This window comes from Filicampus tigris, chromosome 3, assembly GCF_054856515.1.
Source record: "Filicampus tigris isolate MCC_2025a chromosome 3, RoL_Ftig_1.0, whole genome shotgun sequence".
NCBI classification, from domain to species: Eukaryota; Metazoa; Chordata; class Actinopteri; order Syngnathiformes; family Syngnathidae; genus Filicampus; species Filicampus tigris.
The window spans coordinates 23,797,269-23,810,306 of NC_141219.1; the positions used below are offsets into that span (position 1 = coordinate 23,797,269).

The following is a 13,038-nucleotide window of genomic DNA, read 5'->3' on the forward strand; positions in this document are numbered from 1 at the left end:
GTGGGGGTACAACATATTATTTTTTTGACTTGACTTGCTCCTTAAATCTTTTTTTTTTGTCCCTGATTGGTGTGAGTGCTCATTAATCCTCTAAATTGCCACTATGAATAAAATCAGTGGTGCAGTTAAATCATCTTTTGTGTGAGAAAATCTAACCAATTTGCATCTTTTCATAACGAGCAGCAGATTTGGTGAATTCACGAGCACAATCTTCCCACAATTAATGTCTGAGTAGTGCTGTCAAGACACAAACACGCATCAAGTGACAACGCATCAAGTGACAATGAGTCAACAAATCAGCGCATCTTTGAAAAACACAACACACACCTTGAACTTAGTTCAAATATTGAAATACCATTTGTAATTCCACATAAATGTCTTTTTCTTACCGAGGTTTTCAATAGTGTAGTAGCGCTGCTTGTAATCTACTTTGATGGTCTGAGCGTGAGGGCTGCCAATGCCGTAGCCAATGCTGTAGCCACGTACAACAATGTCTTGGTTCTCTGGCGGTGTCCAGCTCACCACGATGCTGTTGACCAGTGGACGGACGTGAAGCGAACTGGGCTGGTCTGGGACCCGGGATTCTGGCAAGGGGAATTCCGAATGAAACATTTATTGAAGGTACGAGTGTCTGAAAAAAAGTAAAACGCTGAATATTACCATCCAGGTCACTCTCAAACGTCTCTGCTGTAGTCCAGTCGGTGGCTGGGCCCGTGCCGTTCACTGTTATAGCAGACACCCGGAAGGAATACTCTGTCCCACGCTCAAGACCTGCACCAGGGAGGAAAAAAAGTCGTACTTTTATTGACTTGCATTTTAGTGCAAATATTTTTTTAATAGATGCACAAAACTTCTCTGCAGGATCTAAAGAGAAAATCTGTGAGCCTGCCTCACCATGCTACTATTCCCTTCTCCAAAACATCAAGATGATGAAATCTGACATCTCCACATGGGTTTGGACTGTTTTGATAGATACAAATATGCAGCACTTGAGAAAGATGTGTCTTAAAAGAAACAGCTTGATGGAAATTGAGAAAAAAAAACTAAAAGGATTTGGAAAAGTCTAGATCTAGTTTCAATACTGGGTGCCGACAATGGTATTCATGAGAGACTACTGACAGATGATCTGCTGCTTTATTCGTCTGCAAAAAAAATACATTAAAAAAAACCCCACTGTAAAATTGTCCAATATGCTTTCAACATGCTCATCTTGTAGTTGGTACTTACTCCAAGTACTGACTATTCTGGGCCACCCTTGGGGTATCTTGTAAAGTCTGCCAAAGCCTGTGCCTCCGAGGCTACATCTCCCTCTAAATGCATTTGAACCAACAAACATCCCTCTGTTTCACGCCTCCAGAATGTTTGGGAAAGGGTAGAATCAACTTTTAAGAGCATATTCTCTTTGATGCAGTGAACAGTGGGAGGTCAAGCCACTTGAAAGTTGCTGAGCCAAAATCTAATATTAATTACCGATTGAATTTGGTGATAGCCGCGGGGGATGTAACAGTATCATGCAAACCCACTGAGACAAGTTAAGATCATATTCATGTGCTAATAAATTAAAAAGGGCCTGGGCCACTCAGTCCTCATTCTGAAAACCAAGAACCTCAAAGCAACATTTTGGCCATACAAGTCCACTTGCACCAAAACCAACAACCGATTGATTGCATGACAAGAGTTGACAGCAGGGGGGAAAGAACTGCCCACATTGGGCCTACTCTGCTCTTTTTTACACATGAACTGCCCGTAGGTTGTCGAGACTTGAACCTCATTGAGAATCCTTGAGATGTTCAATAAATGATTGTATGCATTAGTGCTGCTGCGTTTCTATCATCAAAGTACTTGACTTGTTTTTTATTTTTATTTTTTTTAAAGGAAAAGCAGTTTCTCAACACAGTGTAACTTCTTAACCTGAACACCTCACGTAGTACGAATTTCACTCAAATTCAAACATCATCCAAGGAGTAGCGCTGCAGGTTTAGATTGTTGTTTGGCTTTTTGCAACACAGTATTTCAAAAGCTAGCCCAATGAACACAACAGTTGTATTTGAAGTATGTTGGACTCAAATTCAAAATGTTACTACTCAATCATCACTACAGACATGGTCACTTGTTACTTGATGTAGAGTATTTTCATCATTTAGAGTTTTTTTACTTCTTTTTACACGAAATGGATGCTGTAAATTGAAAACGTAATTTAAAGAAAAGAAAAATCTTTACAGCTAATGAAGTTCTATGATGGTGAAATTTTGACCCTTGGAACATTTGTGTAATATTTCCAACGGGGAAAACTGTAATCCATAACTAATCAATGGTCAGCTAGTGTCTCGGAATGGATTGTGTTTAATTGCAGAGATTTTACAGTATGCAGCATATCCAAGATCTAAACGTGATAAAACACTAGGGTGAGTTTATCACTAAAATGACCCTAGCAGAACCAGTCAGTCAGTGTTTGCTACCATCAATGAGCTTGGAGAGCTGGGTCCCCCCGGTGGTCTCCGCTGTCTCACTTCTCCGTGATCCTTTACGGTACCGGATCTTGTATCCAGTGATTTCTCCATTCTGGGAATTTGAGGGCGGCGGCTGCCACCGAAGCACGATGCTCTGTGAAAGGCAAATGAGAGTCGATGCAACCAAAAAGGCCATAAAAAAAGACATAGGAGACTGTGGAGTGCAACACTACAACCAGCATGTTTTATTTTTGTTATGTTTAGATGTGTATCCTCAAATGTTACAAAAATGCAGACATTATAAATCTACTTGACCGATGAGCGACCACCAGTGGTCAATGTCAGAGATTCTCAACTCTTGGGAGCCAAACCAAAAGTGGGTCGCGGAAAGTTAAAGAAAAGCAGTTTTACATTGGAAGGCATGAGGAAGCTACAAACCGGTTCCCCCGCGGTAATATTTCAAAATGAGTTTTGACAATATACTAGACTGTAATGTCCGCGCATGGACAATGGAAATGATAACGGAAGGTACGATTTAAAACCCCAATTCCAATGAAGTCATACGGGACGCTGTGTAAAATGTAAACAAAATAAGAATACAATGATTTACAAATCCTTTTCAAGCTATATTCAATTGAATACAGTACAAAGACGAGATATTTAATGTTCAAACTGATGATAGTTAATGTTTTTTTTCCACTTTTGAATTTGATGCCTGTTCCAAAAAAATCTGGGGCATGAGCAACAAAAGACTGGGAAAGTTAAGAATGTAAAAAAAAAAAAAATAAATAAAAAAATAACCTGGCTCATTCTACTGATCAACAGGTTGATTGGAAACAGGTGAGTGTCAAGATTGATTTTGAAAGGATCATCCTTGAAAGGCTCAGTTGTTCACAAGCAAGGTTGGGGTGAGGTTCACTAATTTGTGAAAATCTGCCTAACAAGTATTGCAACAGTTTTAAGAACGTTTCTCAACGTTCAATTGCAACGTTCAACGTTCAAGTGCAGAAATCTCTGCACATAATCTGCAAGGCCGATAACCAATATTGAATGTCCGGGACTTCGATCCCTCAGGCGGCACTGCATCAAAAACTGACATCGATGTGTAAAGGATATCACCACATGGACTCAGGAACACTTCAGACAACCCTTGTCAGCTAACACAGTTCCTCAATATATATAAAAAAATTTTTTTTTTATCAGTTTGAACATTAAATATCTGTATACAATTGAATAAAGGTTGAAACGGATTTTCAAATAATTGTATTCTGTTTTTAATTGACATTTTACACCGCGTTCCAACTTCATTGGAATTTTGGTTTGTAGTCAAAAATGGCAGTGCGTAATGTTGGACCATGTTAGTGCGCGTCTCACAAGAAGTGATAGGAAAGCCGTGGCCAGCCATGATGGTGCCATGTTGTGGAAAAGAGGCATAAGGTGAGCTCCTTTGTATTGTCTTGACAGTGGTGTGAAAAAAACTCCGGCACCAGAGCTCTATGTGGGAATTTTTCTTGCAGGCCCACGCGTCACGCTGGGATTCTTGCAACCGGAATTTTGTGTGTTTAAAAAGACAGATGGGGGGTAGCTCAGCATGAGCATAGAGTTAATTAATGCTTCCCTACTGTCACACTGATGCACAAAAGGCTGAATGCATGAACAGGTCACACACACTCTCCGACCCGGCCCCATTGGGAGAAGGCACAATAAAAAAATTGTGTGACGTGTATTTTTCATTTTACATGATCGACCACGACTCATGCCGGGTGCATTTGTCTATTCTTCTCAATTGAAACAAAGTTGTTTTGACTGTTAAGAAAGTCACGGGAAGACAGTGAAGAGGAAATGTGAGTGAGCAGAGAATAAGAAACATATGATAACAATTTTTCCAATAATACTGTTAGCAAATTAGATGAGGCATTCCAAGTATACTTTTTGACTGCTCATGTTCGAATTTAAACGCTCTGAAAGCAAAAAAAATAAAATAAAAAGAATAGGAGGAAGAATGTAAACATTGTGCGGAAATAGAAGAAGGCCAGTTATTTGTTTCACAATTCAACTGGGCTTGTTTCTGCCTTGAGAGCAAAACAAAACAAATGTGCGACAATTCCTTTCTACCAAATGACTCCTTTTAACATTTGCAGCAGCACCCGTTTTTTTTCTAGCACTCAAATTTCAGCTGACTCTCCCTCAACATGGGTGGCCAGTTCCCTCTCAAGCTGCTCGTGTGTGATAGGATTATTGAACAGCTTCTTTTTCCGCATTGCTTTGACAGCTCTCTCTCACTCAGTCTGTGAGCAGCACTGACCAGCAATGGCCTCCATCCTCCAACATTAGCAGTCGGCGCATGCACCTTTTTTCTATCTTCGCCTCTGCTTCCAGGCTCTCGATTTACACGTTATGGCTCACATATCATTAGTAAGAAACATCTTTAGAAAATTGTATCCATCACTTGGTGGAAGGTTACAATAAATAGGCCTGCGGCCCTCCGACTGAAGATGTACAGTAATGGATAAAAAGCGAGGCCATCTAAGGGCAGCTTCCTGTTTTCATCAGCAGCCTGTTGTGAAGCCTGCGGCCACCTCAGCAGCCTATCGAATCAGCAGTGTCACACAAGAGCTACAGTGTGCTCAACTGTAATAAATCGGACTGAACAATTATAGTTTGAACACTCTGACACACAAAGACTTGCTGTCTGACTTGGGAGCTGTTTTAATATAGCTGGAGAATCAATGGTAGAAAAGACCAAATATCCTGCTAAAGCAAATGATGGAGAACACATTCAAAGCGACCATTTATTGGATGATATTTGGGCTAAAGGTTTGTACACCTCATGGTATAAGCTCTATGATCTGATTAAACAGTGACAACGCCAGACGTGTCATCACTAAGCAATCCAAATTAAATTAACATTGGATACAGCTGAAGCACCACTATATCGCAGATTTTGAGGGAATTGTTTTTCCTGGCTTAAACTGAGGCAGAGGTGGTGCCACCCTGACCATTCGCCTTGACATGCATCTATTCTATAAATTCAACTGACTCACTTTCTTTTACAGGGAACAGACGTTAAGTTAGGAGTTCCAATAAGAATGTCTATTTTCACATTAAAGCATTCATTTATTAATACAGAGCCACATTTTTAAAGTGTTACTGCAAAGAGCAACGTTATACATATGAGCGCACATAAAATAGACCAGCATATGAGCTCACAAGACAAGCTAGTTTTACTGTGTATTTGTGCTGGTCTTGTTGTTTTGTGTTAAAACGTCCTGAGTTGAACTTCATGTTTTTATAATGCTCTGATTGTTCCCCCCCCCCATTTTGAAAGTGAACTTCGTAGTCAATACTACTCAACGGGTTTTTCCCTCGATCTCATTTGCATCTAAGGCTAGGTTCACACCGCAGGCAAATGGGACCCAGATCGGATTTTTTTGCCCATATGCGACCTGTATCTGATTTTTTTATGACAGTCTGAGCGGCTCAATTCCGACTTTTTCAAATGCGACCTGGGTCGCTTTCATATGTGGTCCTAGATCGGATACGTATCCGATCTTTTCCAATGCGTTCGCGGTCTGAACGGCCAGGTCGCATATATCCTACATTGACGTCATCCGGAGCCCAAAATGCGCTCGCTCCGCGCAGGCAGAGGGAAACTGCTGGCAGCAGGGGATCGCATCTACAAAGTTGTTTTGAGTAACACTATTGACTTTATATTTTACTTTAATTCAAATCCACCTTGAAACATGAAGCATTAAGTGGACATTAATGGTGATCGTAGTAATACAGCCACAGATAGTTCATTTTTTTACATACGGTTGTGATGTGACGTCATCGTTAGTGATTTCTCCATGAAATGAGATATTAAAGCCTTGCCTCATAATTTACCCCAAAAAATATATTTATTTCTACCTGCTACCTAATTGCTTGACTGTATAAATGCCCCATTGGACCACATTTACTTCCTCAAACACAACGTCGGGTGTGACGTCATCTCTTCTGTGCATGCGGGCCGCTTTAACAACGCATGTGTTCATACAACACACAATACCGAGGTCGCATTTCGAATGTAATATGAACGCTTAGACAAAAAAAAAAAAAAAATCAGATTTTTCAAAAAAGTCCAAATTGACCATTAAGACCTGCGGTGTGAACCTAGCCAAAGTGCATGCGTGAGATGCATGTCACTGGTACCTCTTCTTGCCAAATGTCATTTGTTTAATCGCCGCGTTCGGACAAGCAAATCAGACGCGCAACAGTGTTCCCATATTCGGAAGTGCTGATGTAGCGACCGGCCAGGAAATAAAAAGTGAGGCTTTTCCTACTGATTTACAAAATGTATCTTTTGTTGTTGCAAAAGAAAGCCCAGTCTTTGCTCATTTAAAAAAACGAAAATCAAGAGCATCTTCAGTGTTAGTACAGTAAATGCACTTTATTTATCAAGGCTTCCTCCATTGTCCCTATGCCTTACTTGTAAATAAGTCCGTAGCTTCCCAGCGACTCTCCTATTGGAAACGCTTGATGACGTCACGAGGGCGCCGCCGTAAAGTCGAATATGTTTCAATCTGAGGGCTTTTGCCGTCGTGGAAGAAATCCGAGTACGCGCAGCGCTGCCCAGCAATGCTCCATTCTGTGGTGCCGCCCCTCACCACATACACATGAATGGGGTTGACATTGGCGCGCTGCAAGTTCAGAGCGAAAAGGGCTTTAAGAGCCTTAAGAGCCGCATGAAACCGGGCAAAGAGCTGCATCCGGCTCGCGAAACGCGGGTCGGCCATGCCTGATATAGCGCCTCCATAGTGGCGAACACTGCAATTGCAGTTCCAATACATTATAGACATCAAACACGCTGTGTTGTGCAATATCAATCACTCCAGCTGGAGGCGGACTCACAATTAGCTGGAGGCGGCCGCCTCTCAATTTTGAATGCAGGAAAAACCCTGCACACTGTAGGTGAGTCTGAATTTAGAGTTGCACGCCTTTGGTGCAGTAACGTGCTACAGCATGCCGAGCAGCACTGAGGTTTACAGGATGAGATGCAGCGTAATTAACAGCAGTAATGTGAAGGTCCATAACTAAGCTCCAGTAACTGTCGCTCCCATACACCAGAGACTATTGTTGTTTGCTATGTTCCTATGTGTTGCTGCTCTCTGGGTGTTAATAAAGCAGTTGTTTGAAGGTTTACTGTAACATCTCGGCCAGGGATGGGCAACTTAAATGTTAACGGGGACCACAATTTCTCATTAGTGCTACTGGGGGGCCCACAGAGGACCACACACTTTCTAAGCAGATGTATGAGAAAAATGCCATTTTAAATGTGGACAAAGTACGTGCAAAACAAGTGCTCTTATTATATTGTCGTAGAATACCATTATGTTTTGCAGAAGCTGTATTTACCAATTTAAAAGAGATGTTGTTCACAAACGCTGTCTATTCACAATTGGTCTGTGACGCAAGTGCAGATTTAAAATATTTTTGTAGAATATTGTCAAATTATCGTTAGCGAGTTTAAAAAAATATATATATTAGGGCTGTCAAACGATTACAAATTTTAATCGAGTTAATCACACCTTAAAAATTAATTAATTAATTAATTCGAACTATCTGCCAAATATGCCATATTTTTCTGCAAATTGTTGTTGGAATGGAAAGATAAAAGACACAAGACGGATATATACATTCAACATACTGTTCATATGTAATGTATTTTTATTATAACAATAAATCCTCATGAGATGAAAGTTAAAATTTTTGAATTAAAATTATTAACATTCTTTCTGTAGTAGACAAAAACGCAAATGGACCTCAGAACAGTCACAGAAATATTTCAAATGCGTGCAAAGTGTGTGTGTGTAATGTACACATTTATATGTGGCCCTAGTAATATCCTTAAAGTTGATGTTTTCCAGAAGCGGTCACGGATGTGATTGGCTCATATGACGTGAGAGTGAGTGAGAAGCAGTGCAGTTATCAGCACGTCGTGTGTTCCTCCTTTAAACAGACTTAATTCACACGAAACAAGACAGCCCTCTTTTCTACTCATCCTCAGTCGCTGAGGCAAAACAACTTATTCACATTTCTGGGATTTAAAGCTGACCTCTTCTTTCAAAATGCTTCTTTATACTCCGGCGGGCGACACGCGTCCGCTCTGCTGCTCACTGCACTGCTGAATGGGATTATGCATGGGTGGTCATTCTGTGCATGCGTTAAATGAGTCAAATATTTTGACGCAATCAATTACAACATGTAATTGCCGCCCGATAACGTGGTAAATTTGACAGCACTTATATATGTATATAGGGGATTTTCAAGTTTTGCCGGGATGGTTTAAACTTCACAATGGATTTCGAGGAAAATAATATACCGGTAATAATATATAATAGCATTCAATTGCACTACTTTTGAATTCTCCTCTATTGCTTGTCCGCAATAAGTAAGACTCGTATAGCCATTTAGCAGTATATCTTTAGCTGAAAGTGTACTGATGGAGTGTGATACAGGGGAAATACAATTCTGACAGGCAAGCCTGTTACTGATGAGACGCTCGATAAGGGTTCACACACCCTCTTAACCAGCTGGGGCTGCAGGTCTGTCTCACGCATCTAATCACACACGCATACACTTACATAAATAGCACTGGTGTGTTTTCTTGGCAGGGAATCTGTTTTTTACAAAACGAACAACTCACGCTCAGAGGGAAAAAAAAAACAACAACAACACAAAAACCCTTTAAATCGTGGCCTACCTTTGAGTTTTGTACCTCCAGAGTGAAATTTTGAGGAGGAGCGCTTGGCACTGTGAGGAAGAAGAAAACTATATAAGCATCAAAGAAAAGTGACTCACTCATAAAATCAATACAAGGCCTGCATGAAAATGGAAGCCTTTAAGAAAATATCAATTCTTAGTTTTGATTGACTGTGTCACGGCGAGAAGGACTAGAACTAAAATAAAAATGAAAAGCAAAGGTTTAGTATTGTGGAGAATAGCATTCCATCATATTGAGGGCTGTCTCTGGCACGTTATCTGCTTCATTCAATAAGGTAACCAAATAATTCCCAGTACAAATGTGCGTCAACTGACCGTCAGACAGCGTGCGGACCATAATGTCATCAGTGGAGACACCTGGACCGTGCTTATTGTTGGCCACCACACGGAAACTGTACTGCGTGTTCTTCTTTAGCCCGGTCATGGTGTATGACAGACCATCGACGTCAACATCCTAGGAGATAGAAGCATGTAATTCGTCTCTTAAAAAATATGCCCTGCAAGGATGACAGACATATATTTTTAATATGGATTCACATTGTATTGAGGATAAATCAATATACACTGAATGAGCAGACTGTAGGTTAAGCAGTTTCTTTCATACAAATGTTAGTTTTTTCCTTTACTTTTCATTTCGGGCCTAGACTCCTTTTCATCTTAATATAACAATCATACTGTCAAGGCTGTAACACTCACCTTTCCCAGAAGTGACAGTAATAAAGCATGATCTTATCTACCCTACATCAATTGAGACAATCAAACTGCAGCATGCATGGTTCCGCTCAAATTTCACTTCACTAACTAGGCCAATCAGCGTGTCCTAAATTTCTTAAAGCCCATTTGCATTCAGTTTGTCAAGCCTAACAATGCTTCCATAGAAGTCTAATAATAACCTCACTTGGTGCGATTATTGTCTATAGCAACTGTGTACTTCAAGATGAATTTAGAGCGCAGTATGTTGTCCTTCACTTTTGCAGACACAGTGTTAGAGGTCCTTTCTTTGCAACCCTCTCCGCTTCGTAGTTTTTACCAGCTCATCTCAAGCTCTTTTCTCCAGGGAACTGAAGCATCATTACTCAATGCACCGGATGACGTTTCATTCATTATCATATTAAAGGCTTTTTAATGCCTCACCGGCTTGCATGCGGCAGATTCTTTGGCTGACTAAATATCTAACCCTCTGAATTGTACTCCTGTGAAACAGAGTTACCGGCAGAAAAAAAATAGGCCAATTTTTACTGTATTGGGCTTTTGACAGTATGACAATAACCCCGGGCTTTAAAGTTATTGTATTGTTAAAGTTGGCCATCCAATCCGTACAATTAGCATAAACATGATAGTAATGTCATTTAAACATCATTTAACACCTTCAAAATGTTTCTTATGGAACTGCCATTAAATTTGAATGCTTCAAAGGGCTCCTCAGTTTATGACAGTCCCAACATATGAGGTGACTAAACGCACAAATTCAACTCGTTTGCTCAGCAGCACAAGTCATTATGTGGCATAGGAAGGAAGAATTAGTTACGGACCTACTTATTCTTTTTCATTTGATTATTTCGTATTCATGGCTATATAAAGTGTTTTACAAAGACTTGTTTTCATAATTTTGACTTTACTGCAAAGTCATAAATTGCCGCCATAGGAACGAACCTGCGTTGTAAACTGAGGGCCCCCATTATTTTGTCTTCAAATCTGTGACAGAAAAGAATATCCCCACCTGTGTAACTAACCTGTTCACTTCCAATGCTTTTGTCTGTGTAATACAACTTGTAGGTGAGGACCTCTCCATTGCCCGTGAGGGGTTTGTCCCAACTCAGAGTGACGGAGCTCGGTGTATTTGATGCCGCCTGCAGATTCGGGGCCGGGCCGGGAACTTGAACTGGGAAGCAAATGACAGATGACAGTAGGATTTTCAATACTTGAGTTTCTAATGCATGAGATGATAACAATTGACTTCTGAAAATGAAAGCCCACTTCCAAGAGCGTCATAAGCCTGTTTGATACTCCTAATGGACCAACGGTTTATCAAATGTTTATATTTCCACAACAACCTGCAGCAGTTATCAGAGAACTCTAGTTCAACTTTAACTGCAGGGGAAATTAACAAAACCACCATCCATCCATTTTCCATAGCATTAATCCTGTTCAGGGTCACCGGGAAGAAGGAGTTTATCCCAGCTGACTTAGGGTGAGCGGCAGGGCACATGCTGGACTGATTAGGCAATTCCTACTGTAAAATAATTCCATATACTGTTTTTGGTCTTATTTTGAGATAGCAACAGTGACAATGGAGGCAAGATTGCAAACACTGTCTTATGTGTAGGTGCCACACCTGTCGCCATGGGCAGACCATGGGGACAGTACACACCCACCAAAGTGCTTGTGCAGCCTCACTTGAGGCATCTCTAAAAAGAACTTTTTATTTTCATTTTTGTTATTTCATAGACGCTATTTTTATGTTAAGAAATACTAGTGTTGATTTCTTTAAACATAAAGACAGTAAAAATATTAAGAAACGATGGTGTGATTTAGTTTGATTTATGGCCAAAGCAATCTGCAACAGTATGGAAGCAGCAACGGCGACAAAGCCTCATCAAAAATAATGTTAGATGTGCAGGCCTATGTGACGAATACGTCCTGCACATTTCTCAAAGGGAATCTGATAAATAATTCGAGCCGAACGAACGCGTCCGCTGCAGTACAGACGGGCATTGCAGTCTGACAAGTCAGGAGGGGCACATTGCAATGTCAATCATTGGCGTTAGTAATAGGCAGGAGGCGACAACTCAAAAAGAAAAGAAAACACAGGGGCCACAAAATCCTTTTGACGTGTTTCTTTTCCTTTTTTTTTTTTTTACATTTCTGCTGCTGGGTGGCATGGCGGGGGACTGGTTAGCACATTGGCCTCACAGTGCAGAGGTTGTGGGTTCAAATCTGTGCTCCGGCCTTCCTATGTGGAGTTTGTTCTCCACGAGCCTGCATGGGTTTTCTCCGGGTACTCCGGTTTCCTCCCACATTCCAAAAACCTGCATGATACAATAACTGCACACTCTAAATTGTCCCAAGGTGTGATAGTGAGTGTGAATGGTTGTTTGTCTATGTGTGCCTGTCCTGCGATTGGCCGGCAACCAGTTCAGGATGTACCCCGCCTACTGCCTGAAAACTGCTGGGATGGGCTCCAGCACGCCCGTGACCCTCGGGACGATAAACGGTTCGGATAATGGATGGATGGATCGATGGATATCTGCGGCTGACACCACATTGAGGGTATCAGCGTGATACATCAGCACATGTGCCATGTTGGATGTGGCCATCATAGTAACTGCTAAAACTGCAAATCATAATCGTAAAATGGCGTTCAAATACTATAACACACCCAAATATAATGGTCTAAATCACACGAGTTCTGGCTTTGAGTGTAAAGCAGTTGATACATCTCCAAGCGGCAAATAAATGAAATATTGTAGTGTAAATAATGTGTATGGTAATGCCGGCCAACGGGTGTCAGACTGGGCACAATTCAAGACTAAGGGCGTCAGTGCTGCACGAATAGAGTACACCAGCTATTGGATCATCAAAAAATATGCAACAAACTAAGGAGTAGTACTGTCGGTAGGGTAATAATAACAATTTGGACCCCCGCGCATTTCATGTTTCCCTCTCAAGACTGAGTTCTAGTGACAGGTATGGTAAGTGCCATCTGTGCTTAGAAGTGCTTTGGATTGGAACTCCAACTAGACTTGTAAGCTTTGCGTGCCAGCACGTCTCCGTACTCTATATCGTAAGCTTTGCTGCAGATATTCCTGACAGGAAAGACAGGCTG

At 41.0% G+C, this 13,038-nt stretch overlaps 1 protein-coding gene across 10 annotated transcripts in view; it reads right to left on the reverse strand.

The window, feature by feature from the left end:
* The window catches only part of neo1a (neogenin 1a), a 165,357-nt gene that overhangs the window by 18,323 nt on the left and 133,996 nt on the right, over positions 1 to 13,038 (reverse strand). For all 10 annotated transcript variants that reach the window (XM_086025874.1, XM_086025870.1, XM_086025873.1 and 7 more), the window contains exons 10-15: positions 10,946 to 11,094; positions 9,528 to 9,666; positions 9,193 to 9,242; positions 2,460 to 2,604; positions 661 to 771; positions 390 to 584 (exon numbers count right to left, since the gene is read on the reverse strand). In XM_086025874.1, coding sequence (XP_085882000.1) covers positions 390 to 584; positions 661 to 771; positions 2,460 to 2,604; positions 9,193 to 9,242; positions 9,528 to 9,666; positions 10,946 to 11,094 — 789 coding nt within the window. The remainder of the gene's footprint in view (positions 1 to 389; positions 585 to 660; positions 772 to 2,459; positions 2,605 to 9,192; positions 9,243 to 9,527; positions 9,667 to 10,945; positions 11,095 to 13,038) is intronic.